This window comes from Carcharodon carcharias, chromosome 22 (assembly GCF_017639515.1).
Source record: "Carcharodon carcharias isolate sCarCar2 chromosome 22, sCarCar2.pri, whole genome shotgun sequence".
Lineage (NCBI taxonomy): Eukaryota > Metazoa > Chordata > Chondrichthyes > Lamniformes > Lamnidae > Carcharodon > Carcharodon carcharias.
The window spans coordinates 40,752,503-40,778,679 of record NC_054488.1 but is presented as its reverse complement, the minus strand read 5'-3'; the positions used below and the strand labels follow the sequence as shown (position 1 = coordinate 40,778,679).

Here is a 26,177-nt window from a genome sequence, read left to right as displayed (position 1 = left end):
TTCATAGCACATTAACTGACAAATTTTTCAATGGGCCATAGCTTAGGGGTCATTCATAACTGCCAGCCGTTTCCTTCCTCTGCCATGCCTTACAAAATAGAATTTTTTTCCATTTTATCTTATACATAGAATGCATATGAACTCAAGGTTAGGTTCAGGCAGCTAATATGATTAAAAAGCAGGCACAAAAGTGCACATAGTGAATCTTTAATTTTGCAGGGTGATAATCGATCTTTTTTCTTTTGTGGATTCTACCTGATTAAAAACTGATGAGTGGTCAGCCTGTGTGTAATTATCTAATTTGTAATATGTATTAACCTAACATAGTTTGCTGTTTACCACCTTTTGGAATGGGCTGCTTAAGTTGTTAGGTGGATAATAATGTAGTTCTAAAAGGTCTTTGTTAATCCTGTGGTGTTCTGTCCCATTAATTTCATGCAGAAGAGTCTAAGTTTCAGATCAGGAACTGTATACTTTTAGAACTTGTTACAGCAAACGTGAATTATAAGTACTTGGGGAAAGCCTGAATTGCTTATAAAAACATTCAACAGTTATATTTGGTCATTCCCTTGTGATTTTGGAGTTGCAGTGCATTTTTAGGAAAGTGAGAGCTTGACACTATTAAATTTTTATAATAAAGTTACTAGATATATCCATTCAAAAGTTGTTTTATGAAATTGTACTTAATATCCTAAAGTTTGTTCTGTGACAGGAGCTGAGCCGATTAAAGGCAGCTGCTGTAACGCACCGAGCACAAGCTGAAGAGGAGCTGATAAAAATGAAGAACCAAATACGATTGGAGGAGGTAATAAAAATGGAAAACTTGGGGTGTTCAAAGACAGACTGACTTTTCCAAACTAAATGTTTTTTTCCTTCTATTTTTCTCTTCCTCTCACTGACTTTTTCCTTCTTTCTCTTTCCCTATTTTCCCCTCTCTCTTTCCCTCAATTTGTGCTTTTGAGTCAGTGCTCCTTTCAACTTTCCAATCTTCTTTCAAATCAGCACCAAATCCCCATCCTCCTCACTGTGTTGAATCTAGATTTCACATTGGAGTATTTTTGACAATTATGCCCAAAAAGTGTTTAGGTATGTTTTGGATTAAATATTGCATTATTATATTAAATGTGGCTCTCACTTGGTTAAATTCAAGGAACAGCAGAGTTGAGAAATGTAGATTAGAATTCAAACTAAGCACCAGAATACTTTAGACAATGGAAATTAATTTAAATGTTTCAGTGATCACCATGCCTGGTGCTCTTACGATGTCCGTGTTCAAATAACCTCCACATAAGTATTGGTCAGGGTAGCTTGGTTGGAATCCAGTCATACAGGAGTTGAACAGTTAGAAATAGCTGATCTTATAGACTGACCTACTAGGGAAATCAGTGAATGGGAAAGAAGTTTGAGAACAATTCACCTGCTGGTGGTTAAAAGCAACAAAAAGAAGGGAAAGCTAACATTTTCAAGGTCAGTTAATTAAGCTGGCTGCTGAGACAAAGGCCCTAGGCAGTTCATTGTAAGACTAGAGCTGACAAAACCCATTGTAAATTTTGTATGTCTGAATTTTGTGACAACTAAAGTAAGTATTAACATCTAGTTGAAATCACGAGTTAGACTCTTGCATATTTAGACACTGGACAGTATGGCATGCTCCTGACCATTAAATGTAAGAGTGACCAATGGCACTGAGCCCACCAGCAAGACAGACGCAAACCTTGTAACACCAGACTTATCAAGTAGTTTCTTGTTTTACCTCATTGTTTTTCAGAATCAACAGCTGTGGGATTGATTCCTTCCCTTGGTTTTTCCTTTCTCCTACCTCATGCTTCTAAAATATGATGATGCTTTACCACTACTTCATCAAACTCTCATACTGCGGGCTGCAACTGTCCAGTTTACTGAAATGTGTGATGTGTAGGAATGTAAAAGTTTTACAAATTAAGTTGCAATTGCCTTGTATAGGATAGTAGTTGTACAATAACACTGACTTTGTTTATACCAGTGCCTTTGTTTGTAGTGCAACACCACACTACATCTAATATCTCATTACTAGACTAGGCACAGATTCCCAAAGATTAACCAAGTGTTAGTTTGGTGACCCATATGCTGCACTCAGTGCTTCACAAACCCACATTAACCTTTGGGCATCTTTATAGAATCTACCCCAATCCCCATTTCAAGTAGAGTTTCCATAAGTGTCTTAGTTCCTAATACTTGTACATTTTCGGTTGCTTACAGATCATCAACAATGCAATGTAAAAATGGGCAAAATTACTGTAATTAACATTTCTTATAATTCAAGGACTTTTCCAGTGTAACTACAACTGCATTCATGTTACAGCATAGAAATGAGGCAAGACTCTAATCCCAACCATCTGCTTGTTCTTCAAGTATCTTTTAATCCTGTTTCTTGAGCAACTATTTAATTCTCACTTGAGAATTTGTGGTGGAGAATTTAACACTCTAACTATCCTCTGAAGAATTTATTTTCCAAGCATTTAAAGATAAAATGAATTTGATTATATTTCGCTTTTCACCATTTTTAATTATTATGTTTACAGTAAATGCTTGCTCTCTTGTTCCTGTTTTACTGACCAGTGGAAACAATCATCATTTACCTTATCATATTTTTTCACAACGAGATTGCTTCTTAACCATCTCATTTCTGCTAATCCTCAACTTCCACAGCCCCTTCATAACTAGCCAACCATCCCTGTTAACATCTTAATTAATCTAACTTCCACCTTTTCTCCATTATTTTTATAATCTTCTCAAAATGGAATGCACTAACTTCAGCCTGACTAAAATTTTGTATAAGATTTAGTGCTTCTTGAGGGAGTGTTGCACTTCAGTTATTAGAGGTGCTACCTTTTGGATGAGATGTTAAACCTCATCTGTCCACTCAGATGATGTAAAAGATCCCATGGCACTATTTCAAAGAAGAGCAGGGGAATTACCTCAGGTGTCCTGTCCTTAATTGACATCACTGTTTTTAGGAATGTTCTGTGCGTAAATTGTCTGCCGCATTTCCTACATTACAGCAGTAACTACACTTCAAAAGTGATTCATTGGATGTGTAGTGCTTTGAGATATCTGGTAGTTGTGAAAAGCGCTATGTAAATGCAAGTCTTCCTCCCTTGTTTACTTGAACGACTGTTTTTAACCATCTGTTTTATGTTGGCTTTGACATTCTGGGCATAGGCAAATACGTTATGCAATAAATTTTGAATAAGTTTCCATCTGGAAGATCTGCAAAGAATCTAGCGTAAATGGGATCAAAAGATTCTGGGCCCATGTTTTCAAAATTAATTGCTTCACATTTCCCTACAACTATTTGCATTATCCATCTGTCTGCCCTTTCTCCTAGCTTCTCTCTGTTCTTCTGCAGTTTTCCTCAATCCTTGTTATTATTTGTTATACCCACCTTCACATTTGATGTCACCATCAAAGATCAGTGCTTTCTCCTTAATTCCCAAGTCCAGATCATTTATAAAAAAAATATGTTTGAATGTTCATTCTTTTTATTGCATTGTTTCGCTGTACCTGTAAAACTGAGGAAAACCTGCTCATTGCTTAGATTTAGGCTGAGTAATGAGTAAAACTTGACTGCAATCTAAATTCCAAGTGTTTAATTTTTAAACTACAGTTATGTACTGTTACTATATAAGCATTAAGTTTGCTCAAACCCAGATCTCTGAGCATGTGTGCAAATTTAGACAAAGGACACAGACAATTCTGCACATTAATTCTGTTGTCTGTCAGGATTTAAATTCCAAAATTGGTGCGCTGCTCTTGACTAATGTCAAGCTGATGAGAAACTCTGGACTGATCACACTTTATCTGAACAAGTTAAGTAACACCCTGTTTAACACTGTGATTGAATTTTTTTTCCATCTCCCCACTCTTCTCTATTTTAGCAAGAGCGATTAGTCCACTTGGAAGAGAAACTTCATCTCCTTGGCCAGTCACGTGATGAATCCCAGAACCGTTGTACTATCCAAAAACAAACCATCAGTGAGTTACAAGCAAAGAACAACAAGTTTACTTTTGAGGTTGAAGGTTTAAGGCGTCGCATCGAAGAACTCAATCAGGTACTGTGGGTCTTTGTTAATTGTTATTTACTGCATCTTAATGTGCTGCTGAAATGAAGTTAGATTATGTACGTTTTTATAGAATGATGGATTTTTTTGCCTGCAAGGTTAAGGTTAACTAAAATTTGAGAACATCTACTTCAAAGGGCTTATTTAAAACGTTAGAGTTGTGCAGTTCTTGAACTATCTGTTTAGTATCCGGCATTAAACTTTGGATTTTATTCTTTCGTAGCTAATACAAGATCAGTTCATGTGACGTAAACAAATACAAAATGTTTTTAATTAATATAATGTTTGGTAATAAGGCTTATAACTGGTTTCAATTTTCAAGAAGTTTTTTCAAGGCTAAATGTTTAGCTAAGTGGGGCCCATGTAGGATGCTTTGTCATACTGAATACTCACTTGGTAATTCTGCAGTTTATGGTGTAAAATTCTTTGGGTTTAAGTGTAACAAGGTTGAGCAAGAGGAAATCTTAAAGAAACAGTACAAATGGGTAATCTGATTGAATTAGATGAGATTATATAGAAAAGGAAAACTTAGATTATTACTTCAAAACAAGCCTGGAAAGTAGTACAATGAAAATTAGTGGAAAGTAAATATATAACAGATGTCAGCCCGAAAAACCTTTAAGTTGAGTGAGGTTTGATATAATGGATCAAATTGGGTATCAAAGAAAAAATATTGCACTTGGTCAAAATGTAATTAACTATCATTTGAGAGAATTACTGCAAGTGAGGCATGAGCTTCCCCTAGTCAAAAAAAACTATTCTTGTCCCTGTTTTTCCTCTTCTGTTCAAGAATGTAGAGTATGCAGGGATTGGATTAAATGTTAATTTAAATGCTGCAGTATCTATTTTCTACCACTGGTGGAAGCTATATACGAACATGCAAATTAGGAGTAGGACACTCGGCCCTTCAAGTCTGCCCTGCCATTCAATAAGATCATGGTTGACCTGATTGTAACCTCAATTCCACATTCCTGCCTACCCCCAATAATCTTTCACCTCCTTGCTTATCAAGAATCTTATCTAGCTCTGCCTTAAAAATATTCAAAGACTCTGTCTCCACTGCCTTTTGAGGAAGAGAGTTGCAAAGATTCTCAACCATCTGAGAAATAATTCCTCCTTATCTCTGCCCTAAATGGGCAACCCCTTATTTTTAAACAGTGGCCCTAGTACTAGATTCCCCCACAAGAGGAAACATCCTCTCCACATCCACCCTGTCAAGACCCCTCTGGATCTTATATGTTTCAATCAAGCCACCTCTTACTCTGACTCCAGCGGATACAAGCCTAGCCTGTCCAACCTTTCCCCATAAGACAACCCGTCCATTCCAGATATTAGTTTAGTAAACCTACTCTGAACTGCTTCCAAAGCATTTACATCCTTCAGTAAAGAGACCAGTGCTGTACACAGTATTCCAGATGTGGTCTTACCAATAACCTGTATAACTTCCCAACTTTTGTATTCAATTCTCCTCGCAATAGATGATAACATTCTATTAGCTTTCCTAACTACTTGCTGTACCTGCATATTAACGTTTTGTGATTCATGCACTAAGACCCCTAGATGCCTCTGCATCTCTGGAGCTCCTACATGCTGTGGCTTTGACACATCACTTGCCCTGCCATCCATAATGTGTTTTAATTACTTAATTATATTATTCACTTATTTATTTCTCTTTTATATATTTTATTAAATATACCACCAGTTTGTTTACTATTTAAAACCTTAAGACTGGGATACACCTTAACCCTGAATTTATAGTAAACTGAACTGGAGCTAGGGAAACCAGATTCATTGAGTTGGCAGATTAACTACTCAGCTCTCTCAGCAGAGTTTGTTTACCCTGCCTAATGCTTAAAGAAAGAAAGGAAATTAAGGCAGAATTGTCCCTGACTTGCACTAAGTGAGGTACTGAATATGAAAAATGACGATCTTCCCACTGGCACTCTGGCAAGTTTTTGCACCATATTGTCTGCTTCCTGCATCATTAACTATGCAGCCAGAGGAAACATGCCATATTGCTGGCAGGCGTCCTCTGAATTGCCTGCCATGCCATTGCATCACCGTTTCCTCACTCCGGGTGCCATATCTAAACTGCAGCCTGGCATGCAGTTCTCAATGCTTGCAGCCCAGGATTTCTCCAGTGAGCCCCAAAAGCCAAGAATAGTTCAGTGACCTGCCACTGGAATGCCTTTTGGAAGCCTGCCTTGATGTCCTCTAGCCCTGCTCAGGCAGCAGGTGGCCCAGCAAACTCGCTTCTCCGGCTTGGGAGGCGGTGGCAGTGGTGGTCAATGCCACTGATGTACGGAAGAGGTTCACCATCCAGTGCAGAAAGAGGATGAATTATCTCATCCGTGCCGCCAGGGTAAGTCAACCATCTCATCACTCCAAACTCTCACGCTCACAAACCCATCACACATTCACTGGCATCCCACTCTTTGCCAGCTCAAGGACATCACCACTCACTCACTTACACCTTCACATCTCCATCTGGCCTCATCTTCTTTGGAGACTGCCTCTTTAGCCCTCAGCATCTTGAGACCACTTGTACAAATCAGCATGTACCCCCTTACACACCCTGGGATGCCCCCTACCCCAGTACAGCCCTCGCCCTGCAGCATCTTCTGTTGCCTGAGACCACTTCTCCCCCTTCCCCAAGCAAGCCCTAGCCCTGCAGTCTTTGAAAAGCCAACCCCGCCTTACTGCTTGTCTGGTAGGTAGAGACTTGTCCGTGAGCCCCCCTAAAAGCCTGCGAAGCCTGATGCTGATGACTACGAGTGCTGCCAAAGCAAGGTAGGCAAACAAACCTCAAAGTCCCGAGCAAAGTGCAGGTCATCAGGTGCACACCATTGTGAAACACATTGGCAAGCTCATTGTTGGGGGGCCTGATCCAGTGTGGGGGGGGTTGGGATGGGGGGGGGACCTGATTCTTGCGAGCAGAACTTATAATGAGATGCTGATGTGTTGAAATTAGGTTCCCGGCATGCGGAGGTGGGAAACGTGGCCCGTTATTGACAGGTGGAGCAGGCCATCACAAACCAGTTTTACGACCTTGTGAAACCAATTATTGCGATCTCACGATACTTTCCACTCCCACCCACTATTTCATCCGCTGCAAACATGAGCAGAAAATCTGGCTTTAGTCTACCTTATACAGTGCTTTCCAGTTACTGCTAATTACAAACTAGAACCAGATTTTTCAAGAACAGCTATGCGTTACTTAGAACTGTCTGTGGGGACCTCAAATGACAGAAGCTTAGACTGCACCATTACAACACCAGACAGCTCTTTATAAAACCTTTAACACAATGCCATATGTAGATTACAAATTATAAATCGATTGGATGGGGAAAAACGTTGAAGTGGATAAATGATTAAATCAGGTAAAGAATGGTAAAAGATTGGAGAACAATTCTGAGCCCATTATTGCTTTCCATGTAAAGAATTTGCACTTACACGGCATGTTACCACAGCCCTAGACGATGCAAAGTCCTTTACAAACCAGTGGATTACTTTTTTGAAGTACAGTATATGTTGTTACATAAGGAACCAATGCAACCAATTTGTGCATAGCAAACAGCAACTGAATGGATGAATGGCCAGCCAGATAATTTGTGTTTAATGGTGCTACTTGTGGGATCAATAGTGGCCAAAACTTTGGGAAAGCTCCATGCTCTTCATGGGATAGTGCCATTTAAGCAGGCAGATGGGGACCAGGTTTAGCATCAGAGTTGAAAGCACCTCCAGCAATGTAGCATTCCTTCAGTACTGTGTTGAGGTGTCAGCCTTGATCATGTGCTCATTGTGAGTTTAATTCCCAAAACTAGCCTCCTTACTCCAAGATGGGCATAACATGAGTTGAACCAAATTTACAAGTAAACTTCCAGTTTGAGGATGGAATGTTAATAATGCTTCAAGTTTACTAATGAAACTAATCAGTTTTAGTCATAATACAAATGGGAATAGTCTGCAATCCAGAGGAGAGATTGAGAGTGGCTTAGGTAAAATAGCTTAAACCCGTATCTGTGTAATGTGAAAATGGAAAACTGAGAAGAGACATCCTGTCCTTCAAGAATGTACAGAGAAGAGCAGCACAGTTAAGGAATGGGATTTGGCACTGTGCTATGATTTTAAAAACCATCGATATAGGAAATTTTTATTTTGAGCAATCGGGGTGGTTTTGAGATGATGTAATTGAGATATTTCAGATTCTAAAGGTAATAGATAAACTGGAACGAATTAGGAGCAGGAGTAGGCCACTTGGCCCCTCCATTCTGCTCTACCATTCAAAAAGATCATGGCTAATCTGACTAACCTCAGATCCACATTTCCACCTACCACTGGTAACCTTTCACCCCTTCCCCCTTGCTTATCATGAATCTATGTAGCTATGTCTTAATGTTCAAAGACTCTCTGCTGGGTTCCAAAGACTCACCTCTTCCCATCTCTGTCCTAAATGGGCAACCCCTTAGTTTAAACAGTGACTCTGGTTCTAATTCTCCCACAAGAAGAAACATCCTGTCCACATCCACCCTATCAAGTCCCCTCAGGATCTTTATATGTTTCAATCAAGTCACTTCTTACTCTTCTAAACTCCAACGCAAACAAGCCTAGCCTCTCCAATCTATCCTCATAAGACAGCCTGACCATTCCAGGTATTAAGCCTAGTAAAACTTCTTTGAACTGCATCCAATACAATTATATCCTTTCTTAAACAAGGAGACCTATACTGTACACAGTGCTCCAGATGTGGTCTCACCAATGCCCTGTATAACTGAAGCATAACCTCCCTACTTTTATATTCAATTTCCCTCACAATAAATGATAACATTTTATTAGTTTTCCTAATTACCTGCTGCACCTGCATACTAATCTTCCGCGATTTATGCCCGAGGACACTGTTACAACCAATCACCGGCAGAGGTCCCCCAATTTGTTATGATCCCAGATGATATACCCCAAATTGTTAACTTCCCAAAAGGGACCCCAATTTTGTTATGCTCCCAGGTGACGAGGAATGAGCTGGCTGCCCTTCTTTATTCAACCCGCTCGGTTGGCCGCAATAAGGTTAATTTAAAATGGATCCCTTCTCTCGTGGATACCCTTTGCCAGTCCAAATGTATTTACGTTTTAGAAGGAGCCAATTTAACCAGGCTTTCTTAAGTCAAAGAAAGAGTAAGTTTATTAGTTAGTAAAAACCCGAGAAAAAAATAATAAAAATGCAACCCATGTACACGCAGATCAAAAATGATAAGTTGAGTCCAAAAATGAAAGCTAAGAAAGATAAACGAATCAGTCTTTGGCTTGTCTGTGAGGAGTATATGGCGAACCGTTGCAGCCGTTACATTGGGTGATTTCAGTAGAGCTGACTTTGGCAGTTGAGCAGTTGGTTTGCAGGCACTTGGTTCTGCAGGTTAGCTGAAGGAGCTGTCCTATTTCTTTTTTTGTCTGTGGCTTTGCTGACATGCCTCTAGCAACAGAGGGAGAGTGACTTTTACCTGCAAACTGCAGGCATGTCTAGTTGATGTTCTTCTGCTATAACCCCCTCAGCCCACACACTAGCATATGAGAACTATAGCACCCAGATCTGGTTTGCAGCTGGCTTTTTAACCCATTCCTTCTGTATTCCTGAAAGGAGAAAAACAAACATGTCTTTCAGCCAGAATCTGCTTCCTTTCAGCTCAGATCATTTCCACATTCTGAGATAGAACTCAACAGGCGATGGTTTCTGCTGAGATGTGGTAATCAGTCTCCTCATCCACAGGAGATTAAAATTCATTCTTTTGCATTGCATCTCTTCCTTTCAGGTGTCTCTGTCTGAAGTGGGCCTTGATAACTTTTTAGGTGTGATACTCCCATGTTCTCACTGAACTAGTCGTTCAAGTATAATGCACAAAAGAGTTTTCCAGAAAGTGGTTACTTGACATTCTCAGCCAGCTTTTGCTTGTATGTCTTCCTTTAAAAAGTTCAATATGCCCGTAAGTAATTTAGGGCTGTGATCCGCTGTCATGACAACACCCAGATCTCTCTGCATCTGAGTTCTGCAATCCCTCGCCATTTAGATAATATGCATTTTTTTATTTTTCCTGCCAAAATGGACAATTTCACATTTCCCACATTATACTCCAGCTGCCAGATCTTTGCCCACTTACTTAACCTATCCATATCCCTCTAAAGCCTCCTTACGTCCTCTTCACAGCTAGCTTTCCTACCAATCTTTGTAATATTGGCAAATTTAGCAACTATACCTTTGGTTCCTTCATCCAAGTCATTTATATATATTGCAAAAAGTTGAGGCCCAAGCACTGATTCCTGTAGCACACCATTTGTTGCATCTTGCCAACCAGAAAATGACCCATTTACGTCTACTGTTTACTGTTGGCTAGCCAATCTTCTATCCATGCCAAAATGTTATCCCCTACACTATGAGCTTTTATTTTATGCAATAACCTTTGATCTGGCACCTTATCAAATGCCTTCTTGAAATCCAAATACAGTACATCCACTGCTTATCTGCAGCACATGTTAGTTCTTCAAAGAACTCCAATGAATTGGTTGAACAGGATTTCTCCTTCACAAAACCATGTTGATGCAACCTGATTATCTTGATTTTTTTCTAAGTCCCTTGCTATAATGTCTTTAATAATAGCTTCTAACGTTTTCCTTATGACAGATGTTAAGCTAACGGGCCTGCAGTTTCCTGCTTTCTGTCTCCCTCCCTTTTTGAATAAAGGAATTATATTAGCTATTTTCCAGTCTAATTGAACCTTCCCCAAATCTAGTGAATTTTGGAAAATTAAGACCAATGCATTAACTATTTCTCTAGCCACTTCAGGATGAAGTCCATCTGGGCATAGGGACTTGTCAGCCCACAGTTCCAACACCTTGCTAAGTACCATTGCCCCAGTGAATTACATGGCTCAAGCTTTGAAGGAAAAGGCTATGGCGGTCAGGTGAGAAGTGGTAGAATGGTGTCCCCTTCTCTCTCTCTCTCTCTCTCTCCCCCCCCACCTTTCTACACCTCATTTGACTGCAAGTTTTTTTTTAAAAGAGTACATTTGCCAATTCAGTGAGTGTTTAACAATTTAAGTGCTTTGACTGTAAAATACACACACACGTTTTCTTGTAAGTTTTTAAAATGAGAATAGTATTGTACTTAATACCCAATCTAGATAAAAATAATAAAAATGCGCTGACTCTCTCACAAACATACTTAGAGTTCTCTCACATGCACATGCAAGTAAATTAGAGTGGAAGGATAGGTTAAGGAGTTTCAAAATCCAAAAAAATCTTTGGTTGCATATAGACCCAGTAGATTGCCTTGGATGGTTTCAGACTGGGCCTGATGGTCTCTGAATTCTGCAGCGAGACGATTTAAAGATGTTGACGGGCGACTTCTGTTTGGTTACCTGGAGTCAGCAGAATCAGGATTGGTGTGTAGATGCTGCTCACAGCATATAGTTGATCAAACAACAGGTAGGGATCAAGCTTGCAGGTGGATGGAGAGAGAGAGACTGAGGGTCGACCCTCTTTGATGTCTCTCCTCCTTCTATTTTGTAGCTTGGGAAAAAGCAGTTTCTTAAAACAGAAAAGAGGGTTCGTTGGCTCGTCACATGATCTCTTCTCAGCAACTGACCAGTTACCCAAATGTGGGCATAGCAAGTTGATTCCAAGTTCATGGTTTGGAAATGATTAGATTACAGCTGGAAGAGTTCACTTCTCAGCCAGGGTCCATTGTCCAGATTGATTGCGCCCAATGGCTTGTTCCACACACAGCTGAATACACAAGTGCTATCTGGATGTTTTGTGAATGTGTTAGGAGATGGGCCATTTGCATTCCTCTAATGTGAATGTCTGATGGGTTCTTCTAGATAGCTCAACTCTGTCTTAATGGCTTTGCAATTTATAGGGAAAAATTATGCAAATTCTGCCAACTTAGAAGCTGTTGCTTAAGTCTTTTTTTAATGCTGCTGACAGTGTTTTTAAACTCAACCAATCGAGTGGTTTAACTCGATAAATAAATTAAGTAATTTCCGATATAACAAATGGTTTCCCTAACATGGCACACATGCATTAAAATTTGGTTCATGTAAGTGGTGGTGAATATGTGGACTAGCCTATCCAGAGAAGCAGTGAACTGCATAACATTCTAAATTTTAAGTGTGTGATGCAAAATTCCTTTAACAGATGGAATGATTCAATAATGTGGAAGATAAGCTACAGTAGCAAGTCTGTGATTTTTGGGATTTGCCTGATGGATGGAAATGGCTGCAGCAGACTCTGACTATCTTAATGGCCTATCTGTATGGAGTGTGGGAGAAATTGTAATTATGCATGCCTGTTGATCTGACCTAGAGTTTTGTTTATTGTGTTCAGGGAGAAATTTCCTCAGTTTTGCCTGGAACACACCGCAGATTTGCTTTGGGCAGAATTTTCCAGCTGACATGTGGGTGGCGGAGCCCACATGTCAGCACTTAAAATATCGCGTGAGAGTCCCGACGTTAGCGCGCGGCATCACGATATTTCAGTCAGCAGGTGCGCTCAGCAGCGGGACACTCGCCTGCCATTAATTGAAGGCTCTGTTAAAGCCCTTAACTTGCCAATTGTCCAGGATTTTGAGGGGCCCGTGCGAACTTCGGGTCAGCGCACGGGCCCAACGGGCAGGCAGGTAGGAGATTTTTTTTAATAAAACTCCTACACTAGCAGGATATGTGGACTCGGGTTGTTCACATTTTCCACGAAGTTTCAATTGCAGGAAGTGTTTTAAAGTTGCCTGTTTGGTTGTTAGCAGTTCACGTCAAATTTCAAATGCTTTTTGTGTACTTTGAAACCAGTCTGCAGACAGTAATCTTTCTTGGGCCTGCAGCTTTCCGGAGGCCTCCATTTAGCCTGGGGATATGGGTTCTGACATCTCCACTGGAGGCAGCACCTGTGAGGAGGAAGGAAGAGAGAGAATAGAGAGGAGGCCAGGATTGAACTATCAGCCTCCAGGGGAGCCACCTTTGAGAGGCCAGGCACAGGCACAAAGGATGCAGGGCCAAGAGGTTGTCCAAGGTGCAAGGTGCCACTATCCTGCCAGGGTATACAGGCGGCAAAGCAGCTACCTCAATATTACTGAGGTGCAGGGCCGAAGGAGCCGCCAACTCTCAAGGGAGACAGTCAGCTATACCTGTCAGATGATTGGCCCTGAGATATCTCCTAACTGTGTGGGTGAACACCCCAAACCAGCGGCTCTGAAGCTCACAGTTGCCCTCCACTTCTATGCCTCTGGCTCCTTACAGGGCTCGGTGGGTGATCTTTGCAGTGTCTCCCAATCAGGTCAAGCAGGTTACAGACGCTCTGTTCAGACGGGTATTGACCTTCATCCACTTCCGCTGCGACCAGGCAAATCAGGCACAGCAAGGCAGACGATTCACAGCCATTGCTGGCTTCCCCCGTGTCCATCGCAGAAACCAACTGAAGCATAACCTGCCAGATGCAAACGCGCTTCCTGCCACTTGTCTTGCAGCTGCTGCATTGGTGACAACTCCAGAGGCACATCATCAGTGCTGGACTCAGCATGTGCCTCATCCCCTGCAGCCCTCCGGCTGCTGGCGCCATCTGAATTCTCTGTCCCTACCATCTCCAGCGATTATGAAGTGCCCTCTTCACTGTGACCTGGGACACTAGCCTATGGTAAATTCCCCACCAAGGTGTTTGTGTATGTGTTGGTGCCTGGCTGGCTGAAATAATTTGCCGTAAATTGCACGTGTTGGGCCTCAGGTGTGGAGGATGGGCTGCGGTGTCTCTAGGCACAGCAATCTGGTGGTGATGCTGAAATTAACAGTGCATCAGTTAGCGTGCAGTCAGTTAAATCTTTCATCCCCACCCCCTCCCCCCACCCCCAGCCTCATTAGTCACTCACCCTTCAAGACCCTAAGGAGACGAACATTGATGGGGTGGAAGAGAGTCAAGAGGAGCCCCAACCAATAGACGCTGATGCAGACAGGCTGGTCAGATGGCCTCAGGAATGCCATATGGCATGTTATGTACCATTGGAGTGGGGAGAGTGCAGAGGTACCTGAGCTGGATGCATGCTGGCCTGGATAGTTGCGGTACTGAGGAAACATCACAAACACTTGTGACATTTGCCATGGATCACAGGAGGTTGTGAGGTCACATTATTGATCTTCATACCGTTAGGAGGGGCATAGACCGGGTGGGCAGAGGGCAACATTGCCCCTTGACGCAGGGATGAGTAATGTGGTGGCATTTATTTAAGTTGAGTGCCATGTGGTTCACAGCTGAGGTGTTGAGGACCTTTTGGACAGAGTAATGTGGATCGCACTGGCTGAAAGGGTGGTGGAGGTCCCAAACCCCCTAAGATGCAATAAGGTTTTGGCTGCGCAGCAACGATGCTATGGCATGTTAGGCCATGGTGATAGTGGTCACAAATGGCATAAGGTGACTTTGGAAGGTGGTGGAGACTCGAATCCTCAAGGGGACAAGGGACCTTTGTGTATGACCCACACATCAGAGAGTCTCAGTCAGTGAATGAGCTGTGTTGCAGCATTAACAATTGCAGCAACCATCAGTGGTTTGGATGGTGGGCAGACAGAGTGGATGGGACTGTGGATCTCAAATACCTGGCCGCTGGACTCCAGCCTCGCCGTCTCCTGCCTCCTCCCCAGCTCCATGGCCTGCTGCTCAAATGTTGTGAGGCGCTGGAGCAGGGCATGCTCACCCCCAGTCCTCTGGCACTCCAGTCCTCTGGCAAGGAGGCGCAACTAAGTGTGGCGCCGAGGCCAGCAGATGGCACTTGGCCATGACACCTTGAGGCATCCCTTGCACCATCGCATCACCATCAATATGACGTGTTGGAGTTCTGAGTATGTGTCTAGCTGCCTCCCTTGCAGGTTCCCCCAGACTACTCAAATGTGACAAACACCAACATATGCTGTGGGGATAACCCGTCTTCTCCTCAACTTCTAAGGCTGATGCAAGCATGGTCAGTACCCGTTTGCCCACCCAGCGTGCGCCAAATGCCCAATGCAGTAACGACAGCAAGATGGGTGGGGGGGGTGCTCAAAAGCTAAGGCTTATGGGTCAAATGGCCAAGGCCGACATGGTACTCATCCTTCCAGAGCGCAGCAAATCATTGAATCTTTTGCGGCACTGGGTGCCAGTGTGCCGCACATAATCACGGGCGCTCACAGTGTCACCAACCTCCTCCCACGCCTGGCTGGTGACATAGGGGGCCCTCCTCCTCCCATCCTCCGGATACAACACGGTTGGAAACCTCCTTGGAGGAGGACAGCAAGGCATGCATCGGAGAATCGAGGGGCACAGTGGCCCCCCCCACTGGCCTCTCCTGCAGCCTGCCCCCCTCCTCCTGCTCATGCTCCTCCCTCAGCTCCCCAAGTGGCCATGGTGCACTGCCTCAAGCAGGCTGCCTGGCCACTCTTTATACAGACTGCCAGTTCCCCATTGGAACCAGCAGTCTGAGGCCACCTGCCCCCACGACTATTTTCCTGTTCTCCACGGGAGTCGCTAACCCGCTGGGCGGGCCAAAACCCGTGGAAAATGGTGGCGCAGCCTGTTTCGGTGGCAGCAATCAGCTGCCCACCTGCTGTCGAGTCGGTTGTGCCCCCCCGCCAATCAAACGGAAAAATCTGGCCTTTGGTTCCCTGAGAAGAGACCTAGCTAGTGATTGGGAAAGATAGTCTTCTTAGAACCTTCTTTCCAAATGTTCATCAAATACCTAAGGGCCTACACATTTTGATACAATATTACAAGGTAAATGTGGATCAGGGCAGCCATTCAGCCCATCTCAAGCTCATCAATCCAAGAGAAAAAAGCTTCACATCTGTTACTTCCCCTTCCTATCCATTTTAATGCTAAATCATTTTGGCCTTAAGTGAATTTTCTAACCCTAACGATGCCTGGAGAACATGCTGTGCATGCTCCATGTTCACTTCAAAAGATCTGTATCTATCCTCATTCATTTCTATGAAATACAATCTAAATGTTAAATTCTAATACTGAAATCTTCACATTCAGGAGTTATCCAGTAAGGACCAAGAGAAGGTTGCAGAAGTGAATAATGTCCGCGTAGAACTCCAGGAACAAGTTGGCCATCTGCAAGCAGAGCGAATTGCACAGGAAGGGCTCAAAGAGAAGATTTCAGCCCTAGAGAGGCAACTGAAAGGTATGCAAGCAAGAAATATTTGCCTCGTTAACTGTGAAACCTGTCAAAAATATTTTTTTCAGCTGAACACTTAAGTACAATATGACTACATTGATTATTTGCCTAAAGAAACCACAAGTATGTAAAGCAGATGTATTTCAACTATTTGAATATATTGGGTTAATTTTAGCATCATGATTAAATCATCAACATCCATTAACTAAAAACACAATGAATATAATAGAAATGGTACAGCTGGCTGACAGTCAGTTGATCTATGTGTTATCTTTTCATTATCACCAAGTAAGACCTAGAAAGTAAATGGAAAGTTAACATCCTATCAGTCCTGAAAAAGAGTAGTCTAATTTGGAACTGAAATTTTTGTAAGCAGTGATCGCTCTCTTCAACTCTGCCTGAAATATTGTTTTGTTCAATGAGTCCCAAGCCCATGATTTTACTGAAAATAAAATTCTGTTGTTTTATTACAGTACAGTCAAGTACCCACCGAGATGCCATTTTGGATAAAGAGAGTGAAATTAGTTCCTTATTGGAAAAAGTCCGACTGAAGGATAACGAGATTATGCGAATGAAAGAGGATGAAGCACAACGAGCTAGCTTTCTACATAATGCGATACTTTCCTATGTACAGGGTTCTCCCCTTGGTGCTCAGTGTACAAAGAAATGAAATTTTACAGCAACAAGAAATGTGGGCAACTAGTATAGAGAGGCAGATGTTTTCCAATTTTCAGATTACAAAGTGGTGCAAAATTGAAGGCAGAATGAAAATGATGCATTTCAGAGGAAAAAATAAAGCCTTGATGTAGGTAAAGTCAAACTGCAGGGATAGAATGATACCGGCAAATACGTGATGCACAATTTATACACAATGACTTCTAAATTAGATATCTTAATGAGCAGAACTGAAATTTTGAGAGCCCTGATGCTGTAAAGCCTGAGAAAGAATACAGGCCTGAAAATTGTCTTTTAGCATATTTCTTAATTGATTTACATAATTGCAAATATGTTTTTTTATTATGGTTTTGTTTGTGGACAGTTGTAGATTAGTTGGATTCATAGGCAGTTTAAACAGTTGGCTGGCTAAAATGATGTGCAAACCTAGACTGGTTAATTTTATTTTTATGTTCTGTGTATTTAAAATGGGCTACACATTTAATTAAGCCTGATGCTAAATTTTATCTCCATTTGCTAAACCAAATACAGTTTGTGAGAATGAGGATAATTTGTTTCGATGTCCCAAAGTCAGAATTTGAAATCCACACTTTTTGTAATTTACTGATTAATTTTCACTGAATTTCATATGGTGGTAAAATATTGTGGGGGCATTTCAACTTTATAAAAAAAAAGGCAGGTTTTGGTCGTTCGTGAAGTTAAATGTTCAAAATCTGAATCTTGATGCCAACCCTGACACTTTTGGTTTTAACAGAGTTGGGCCTGGGACCAGTGATCAGCCTGTCCCAAGAAGATTTGTTGGCACTTCAAATATTATAATAAGTCTGCATTGCTGATTCGTAGTCACTACTTGAATGCAATAGTGGATAACCAGGTAAACCAGCAAATAAATCCAAATGAGTACTGTCAGATCCAGGAGGTAAGTGCCTTTTCACCTAAATGCTGGATCCAGCGACCTTGCCTGGATAATTAGCTGCAATCGGACACCCTGACCCAACAGATCTCTCCCAGAAATTCCCAAAGAAGCTTGTGACTTTCCCCACAAGGCCACAATTCTCCCCCCACTCCACTGGACCCCAGGTCCAATTAATCCTGAGTGTGGACTTACAAGGTCCCACAGTCCCTTCCAGGCTGCTCCCTCCCCGAATGGAAGTCAGTTCAGCCAATCAGGCTGACATCCAGGTGGGGAACCAGTCGGTGATTTTTTCCATTTTTATTCAGAACAGGAACACGCCCACTGGGATGTTTCAGAATATTCAGATTAAGTACATTCCTACTATAAAGAAAAATTCTAAGGGGAGGACCCACCATCCGTGGTTAACTAAAGAAGTTAAGGAAAGCATCAAACTTAAGGAAAAAGCATACAACTCCGCAAAGATGAGTGATTGGACAGAATATAAAAACCGGCAGAGAATGGCTAAAAGGTTAATCGGGAGAAAGAAATTACAGTATGAGAGGAAGCTAGCTAGAAATGTAAAAATGGATAGCAAGAGTTTCTACAGGTACCTGAAAAGGAAAAGAGTAAGTAAAGTGAGTGTTGGTCCTCTAGAGTGAGAGTGTGGAGTTAATAGTAGATAATAAGAAAATGGCGGAAGAAATGAACAAATATTTTGCTTATGTGTTCACTGTAGAGGATACAAAAAACACTCCAGTAATAGCTGCAAACCAGGAGGTGAACGGGAGAGAGGAACTTGGTGAAATTGAAATCACTAGGGAAATGGTACTGAGCAAATTGATGGAGCTGCAGGCTGGCAAGCATCTGGGTCCCGATGGACTACATCCTAGGATCTTGTAAGAGTTGGCTAATGAGGTAGATGATATGCCAAGATCAGGTAATTTCGGGCTGTTTTGCACCTAACTTTGAGCTTAAATTTACGCTACGACATTATTTGTATCGGAAATTCATGTAGGCTTCATATAGCATGGAGTGGACTTGTGTAAATGAGCTCAGAGTTTTAGCAGATCTATCTCTCAAATGATTGATGCAATTTGGGCAGTGATGTTTCGGCATAAAACTGGAGTTAAATCAGTTACACACACATTTCCTTGAGAAAACAGTCTAACGCCACTCTTAATCCACGGTTACACTGAAATTATCCAACAAATTCTTAGTGGATCATGACTAACTTCTGCCTCCACAGTGCTTAATATTCCTATGTCTTCTTGAGTGTGCAGTACCCTGAAGTTAACTGCGACAGATAACTTCTGTCCACTTCACTAAGTTTGTTGTTTGATAATTGTGTAATAGCAGCAGCAGCTTGAATTTATATTTAATGTACAAAAATACTGGGAGATGCAGAATCTCCTTTGCCAACTTCCTTGTGCTGTCAAGTTCTTGATACTGTGTTCTGGGATTCCTCAGTTAGGATTAAATGATAGTGAATCCTTGATTATGTGCATTTTCAGGATCTAAAACTTCGGAGTTGGTTTTCATTCCATCAGTCTGACTTGTAATCAAAAAACTAAGCTTGGGTGCCATTTGTCCTGTATCCCCAGCCCATGGGTCTGTAAGGGCATCCAAGTACTTTTCTGTTTTCCTGTAGAAAAATTTTGTTTACAGGCCTGCCATTTATGCACTTAGGTCCTTTCATGAATTTATAAGAAATTCTTCCCTTTATTTGTGAAGTGTCTTTTGGCATTGATTTTGAATCCTGTATTTTTGCAGAATGACTGAATGATCTTCAGGTTCTTTACTATTCCAGCAAGGGAGTCACTGAACAGTGCTTTGTCATCAGTGAAAGCCAGCAATGAGCAGTTGATTGTTCTGTTCTGCAGCTATGTTGGCATTCTCCAGCAAGCATGCCAATGGGTCCTTGGAGCTATCGCACAACAGTGTTGAAAGGAGGCCGCTTTTCTTAATGGGCCTTATGTGGATTGGTTCAGGTCTGTGCCCCCTCACCCTCTGTGATCATGATTGTGGTGGTGTTGTTGCACAGGTCCTGAGCCAGGTGAATGAATTTCTTTGGTAAGACCATCATGTTTAGGAGTCATTAGGAGGTCTGGCCAAAGTGGATGGGAAGTGGCAAATGGAATTCAGTCCAGAAAAGTGAGAGGTAATGCATTTGGGGACGGCAAACAAAGCAAGGGTACTCAATAAACGGGAGGATATTGAGAGGGGCTGAGGAAGTGAGAGAACTTGGAGTGCATATCCACAGGCCCCTGAAGGTGGCAGGACAGGTGGATAAGGTGGTAAAGAAAGCATATGGAATACTTTCCTTTATTGGACAAGGTATTGAATACCTTAGGGTGTAATGATGGAATTGTATAAATCGCTGGTTAGGCCACAGCTGGAATTTTTTTGTACAGTTCTGGTCACTACGTTACAGGAAGGACATGATTACTCTGCAGAGAGTACAGAGGAGATTTACAAAAATGTTGCCAGAGCTTGAAAATTGCAACTCTGAGGAAAGATTGGATAGGCTGTGATTGTTTTCCTTAGAACAGAAGAGTAACCTAATTGAGGTGTACAAAATTGAGGGGCCTAGATAGTGCAGACAGGAAAGATCCTGTTTCCCCTAGCTGAGGCATCAATTACCAGGGGGCATAGATTTAAGGTGATTGGTAGAAGGATTGGAGGGGACATGAAAAACTTTTTCACCCAGAAGGTATGGGCGTCTGAAATTCACTGCTTAAATTGGTGTTTGATGCTGAAACACTCAACTCATTTAAAAGGTACCTGGATCTGCACCTGAAGTGCCGTAACCTGCAAGGCTATGGGCCAGGTGCTGGAAAGTGGAGTTAAAAATGAGCAGCTAGTTTCTTTTTTCTCTTTTTTTTGGTCGGCGCAGGCACACTGGACTAATGGCATCTTTCTGCACCGTAACTTTTCTATGATTCTAAGGCTTGGTCAAAGAGAATGTCTTTCCTCTTTTCATATTCTCCTTAAAAAAGAAAGAGGTACAGAAGCTGTTTCAGGAGGAAATCTCATTTGTGGGGCTAAGACAGCTCTAAGATGGTGTGTCTTGGGGTGGAAGTGATGCAATGAGCCAAAATCCAAGGAACAAAGGTTAGACATGTGGGAGGTGGGGTGTTAGGACTAGAAGAACTAGGAGAGATGAGAATGTAAGAGGCATGGAAAGATTTGAACATAAGGATGAGAATTTAAAATTAGAAGTATTGGGGGAACGGGGGCCAATGTAGGTCAGTAATGATGGATGATTGGTGAATGGAACTTGGTGCAGAATAGGATACATTTGGATGAACTGAAGATTCTGTTCTTGGAAGTTTTCAGACAATGGAGAATGCGAAATGAGTCAGTGCATTGGAATAATTGTGTCTGGAATGACATGGACATCGATGAAGGTTTCAGCAGCAATTGGGCTGCATGTTATTACAGAGGTGGAGGGTTTTTTCCAATATGTTTTCTAATTTCTGCATCATTTTATTGTGTAAATTTACAGACTTTGATATCAGTCTTTGAAGCAGTGTCTTTGTAATGGACAGGATATGAGGTCATAAATTCAGTTAGAGATTGAATATTAAGTCAAGGTTGCAAACAGTCTGGGTAAACCTGAGATGGTTGCTGTAGAGGGCTATAGAATTGTTGGCAAGGGTACAGAGTTAGAAAACAATTGCTTCGGTCATCCAATATTTAGCTGGAAGAAGTTGTGTTTCGTCCAAAACCAGATATTGGACAAATAATCAGACAACTCAAAGCCAGTGGAGGGGTTGAAAGAGATGATGGTGAAGCAGAGCTCGGTTTTATCAGCATACATGTAGAACCTGATTCTCCCCCCACCGGCCAATGTTTACAGGTAATGTCAAGTTGGGACAGCATGTACATGAGGATAGATCCTTGGGCAATTCCTGGGATAACAGCAAGGAGTTAGGAAGAGAAGCCATTGCTTGGAGAGCTTTTGACCATGATTGGATAGAGTGGAATTTAGTGGGGGCAGTACTAATGAGTTGGATAATCTTATCAAAGGCTTTTTATAGAGATCAAGGAGATTGGGGAGGATAACCCACTATTTACAAAATCAATTTTGTGACTATGGTTAGGCTTATTTTGGTGTGGCAAGGATGAAACCTGATTGGAGAAATTTAATCAGGGAGTACAGGAAAGATTGACATAGACTTAGGAGGCAAACCAGATTTCAGGATTGGTTTCTCCCTTTTCATTTTCTGGACAATGTTTTGATGTTTACAGATTAGCCACAGGCACCTTGCCTGTGTTAGACATTTTCATTGTCAGTACAGTAGAATTTTTTTATTCTTTAATGGGATGTGAGCGTTGCTGATTGGTAAGGGGATCAAAGGTTACGGGGAGAAGGCGGGAGAATGGGGTTGAGAAACTTATCAGCCGTGATTGAATGGCAGAGCAGACTCAATGGGCCAAATGGCCTAATTTCTGCTCCTATGTCTTATGGTCTTATGGTCTTGAAGAGGAAATTGCAGGAGGTGATCTTCTCGTGTCACATTGCCCTTGTCCTTCTAGGTGGCAGAGGTTGTAGGTTTGCAAGTTGCTGTCAAAGGATGCTTAGTGAGTGAGTGGCTGCTGTGCACTTTCTAAATGGTACAAACTGCTAACACTGTGCGCCAATGGTGGACAGAATAAATGTTTAAGGTAGTGGATGGGGTGCCGATCAAGTGGATTGCTTTACCTTGGATGGTATCAAGCTTTTTGAGTATTGCTGGAGCTGCAATCATCCAGGCAAGTGGAAAGTATTCCATCACACTGACTTACGCATTGTAGATAGTGACCAGGCTTTGGGTTGGGGGGAGGTGGCGGGGGCTGGAAGTGAGTTACTCGCCGTACAATTCCCAGCCTTTGACCTGCTCTTGTAGCCACAGTATTTATATGGCTGGTCTGATTCAGTTTCTGGTCAATAGTAACCCTCTAGATGTTGGTAGTGGAGGACTTCACAATGGTAATGCCATTGAATGTCATGGGGAGATGGTTAATGTTACCGTTATGAGGTTTATAAGATTGTTAGTGTTTCGAGTCCAGTACAACTTCTTTGGTTGAAGAAATCGTATTTAACTCAAAACGTTAACTCTGTTTTCCTTTCTCCACATATGTTGCCAGACTGCTGATTTTTTCCAGCATTTTCTGTTTTTATTTCGGATTACCAGCATCCGCAGTATTTTGCTTTTACTTGCAAGATTGTTTTAGGAGTGTGTCTTTAATTTAGGGTAAAATGAAGGAGGTCATGTGACCCCTTCTGAAGTCTGCCTGTCAACGGACCTGGGTAAAGGGGCTGATTGTTTTGCAAGGAAGAAGGTATAAGGTGTTCACAGTTGGAGGCAATGGAAGCAGCATCTGGGTTACAGTGGTTAGACTGGTAGTCCCCAGTCCCAGGAATGTGTTGAGAATGGCAGATTGTAAAAAGATTTCCTTTAAACGGCCCTTTTAATTCCCAAGATAGAATGGAGTAGGGGTGTAAAGAAAAGCTAATCAGCATTTCTACCTGGATACAAGGCCTGTGAGATTCACATTTCTTTGGAGATGGGCTTTGAGAGGGGAAGGGTTTGTAAGATATCCTGGAAACGTGCAGACAACTTGGTCTGCCAGGAGCTGGGAGAGAGGGAACAGGTAGAAGCTGAAAACATCTAAAGTTCACTGTGCAGGAATCCAGGTAGGAGCTTATATTCAGATTGGAAAAGACCAAATTCTTGAGGATTTGAAACAAGCTGGAAGATTCACCTAGCTTGCACTCAAAGGCGAATCACCAGGAAAAGCCCTCACCATGAAAGACTTTTCACTTAAAAGTTATCAGGCTGGGAAAGGAATGGAAGTAAATCCTCAGGAGCTAAGAACCACTTCGGACTGGACCAGGAAAATCAAATACAAAAACAGAATTACCTGGAAAAACTCAGCAGGTCTGGCAGCATCGGCGGAGAAGAAAAGAGTTGACGTTTCGAGTCCTCATGACCCTTCGACAGAACTTGAGTGAATCCAAGAAAGGGGTGAAATATAAGCTGGTTTAAGGTGTGTGTGTGTGTGTGTGTGTGTGTGTGTGTGTGTGTGTGTGTGTGTGTGTGTGTGTGTGTGTGTGTGTGTGGTGGGGGGGGCGGGGGTGGCGTTTGGGTGGGGATATCAAATGTCTACTTAAGGGACAGTGTAAAGCATACCTGTGAAGTTGGTATGTTGGTTGTATTAAAGGTAAAAGGTGAAAGTTATTGTACTTAAATATAGGTTACCCACAAAAATAGTAGTTAGTCAATAGTGCTTTCAAGCTGTTACAGTTAAAGTCTTAAAATGTTAAGCATTATTGTTGTCCTTTGAATTTCTTTAGAGTTATTGGTCTCTATAGGGCTCCTAACATTAGATTCCCTCTTGTTGGAGGTACCTGGCACTTGTGTCATGAGTGCTACTTGCAGCCTGAATGTTGTCCAGGTCTTGCTACATATGGGCATGAACTAGGTAGTCTCAAATAGTCTCAAAACAAATCAACTATCAAATTATAGTCTACCTCTATCTCATTTGCTACTGGAATTTAATGCAGCACTCACTTCTAATTTTCAGCCCAATTTTTAAAAGCTGGTTGTACAGAAAAACTGCTTAATTGGCAACTTTCTTAGCTATGTTTTTCTTTTGTAGAATATTGGCTGTGTACATTTGTGCGCAACAGTCAAAAATCCCATTTGGGATATCTATATCATCAGAGTGAATTGTTCCCTGATCACTTCTGACCTTATGATGGAGGGAAGGTTATTATTGAAGTTACTGAAGATGGTTGGTCACAGGACACTGCCCTGAAGAACTCCTGCAGCGAAGTCCTGGGACTCATATGATTGATCTCCAACAACTACAACCATCTTCCATTGTGCCAAATATGAATCCAACAATGGAGCTTTTTGCCCTGATTTCCATTTACTTCAACTTTGCTAGGGCTCCACTCAATCAAATGCTGCCTTGATAACAAGGGCAGTCACTCTCAACTTGCCCTTAGAATTCAGCTCTTTTGTCCATGTTTGGACCAAGGCTGTAATGAGGTTTGGAGCAAAGTGCCTTTGGCAGAACTCTTTAAGCAGGTTATGCTGAGTGACTGCTTCTTGAAGGCACTGTCAATGATACCTTCCATCAGTTGGCTGACTATTTTTGTGGACAGGACATACCTGGGCAATTTTCCACATTGTCCTGTAGATGGAAGTGTTGTAGCTGTACTAGAAAAGTTTAGGTAGGGGCGTGACTGGTTCTGGAGCACAAGTTTTGGGTACTACAGTTGGGATGTTGTCAGGACCCATAGCTTTTGCAATATCCAGGGCCTTCAGCCCTTTCTTGATGTGTGTAGTAATTTGGATTGACTAAAGACTGGCATTTGTGATGCTGGGGACCTCAGGAGGAGGCCAAGATGTAACCCATCAGATTATAGTCTACCTCTATCTCATTTGCTACTGGAATTTAATGCAGCACTTACTTCTAATTTTCAGCCCAATTTTTAAAAGCTGGCTGTACAGAAAAACAGCTTAATTGGCAACTTTCTTAGCTATGTTTTTCTTTTGTAAAATATTGGCTGTGTACGTTTGTGCGCAACAGTCAAAAATCCCATTTGGAATACCTATATCATCAGAGTGAATTGTTCCCTGATCAATTAATTTACAGTCTATGTTTACGAGAGCGACTTTAAAAATGAGAGTTGGCAAACTCAGTGGGCAGCAAATGTAGAACAAAAACAAAAATACCTGGAAAAACTCAGCAGATCTGACAGCATCTGCGGAGAGGGACACAGTTGACATTTCGAGTCCGAATGACCCTTCATCTGAACTAAGACATATAGAAATGAGATGAAATATAAGCTGGTAGAGGGGGGTGGGACAGGTAGAGCTCGATAGGGGGCCAGTGATAGGTGGAGGCCAAGAAGAGACTGCCAAAGATGTCATAGACAAAAGGACAAGGGAGTGTTGACGGTGGTGATATTATCTAATGGGGACATTAAGGGTAGCAAGCAGGACAAGCTAGTGGCAGATGGCCCTTGTGGGGGTAGAGTGGGGGGAAGGGATCGAAATGGGCTAAAAGGTGGAGATGAAACAATAGATTGAAAAAAATTGCAGCAACTATACCTGGCCATACTTCCTCCTCTTCAACTCCACCAACTGCTTTTTCCCCTTCATCTCTTCAACTGAAAACACCAATTCTTGTTGGGCTACAGATAGCTGCAGCCTTCCGCTACCTCACCCATGTGTAGGTTTTTTTTGTGTAACCTTAGATATTGAGTGTCAGGGAGTCATTTAACTAGGGAAGGGAACACAGCTCTGTCTAACCCTGAGTCTACCTCACATCC

General features: G+C 42.0%; 2 protein-coding genes across 6 annotated transcripts in view; both read left to right on the top strand.

The window, feature by feature from the left end:
- lrrc45 (leucine rich repeat containing 45) overlaps window positions 1-18,290 on the top strand; it is a 74,816-nt gene extending 56,526 nt beyond the window's left edge. For all 4 annotated transcript variants that reach the window (XM_041217171.1, XM_041217170.1, XM_041217172.1 and 1 more), the window contains 4 exons: window positions 713-805; window positions 3,918-4,091; window positions 16,137-16,284; window positions 16,752-18,290. In XM_041217171.1, coding sequence (XP_041073105.1) covers window positions 713-805; window positions 3,918-4,091; window positions 16,137-16,284; window positions 16,752-16,948 — 612 coding nt within the window. In that variant the 3' untranslated portion in view covers window positions 16,949-18,290. The remainder of the gene's footprint in view (window positions 1-712; window positions 806-3,917; window positions 4,092-16,136; window positions 16,285-16,751) is intronic.
- A 360-nt stretch (window positions 18,291-18,650) lies between these two features.
- The window catches only part of rac3a (Rac family small GTPase 3a), a 62,450-nt gene continuing 54,923 nt past the window's right edge, over window positions 18,651-26,177 (top strand). The window contains exon 1 of one of the 2 annotated variants that reach the window (XM_041216599.1): window positions 18,651-18,785. In XM_041216599.1, the coding sequence (XP_041072533.1) occupies window positions 18,768-18,785 (18 nt within the window). In that variant the 5' untranslated portion in view covers window positions 18,651-18,767. The remainder of the gene's footprint in view (window positions 18,786-26,177) is intronic. The other variant, XM_041216602.1, reaches the window with a different exon arrangement.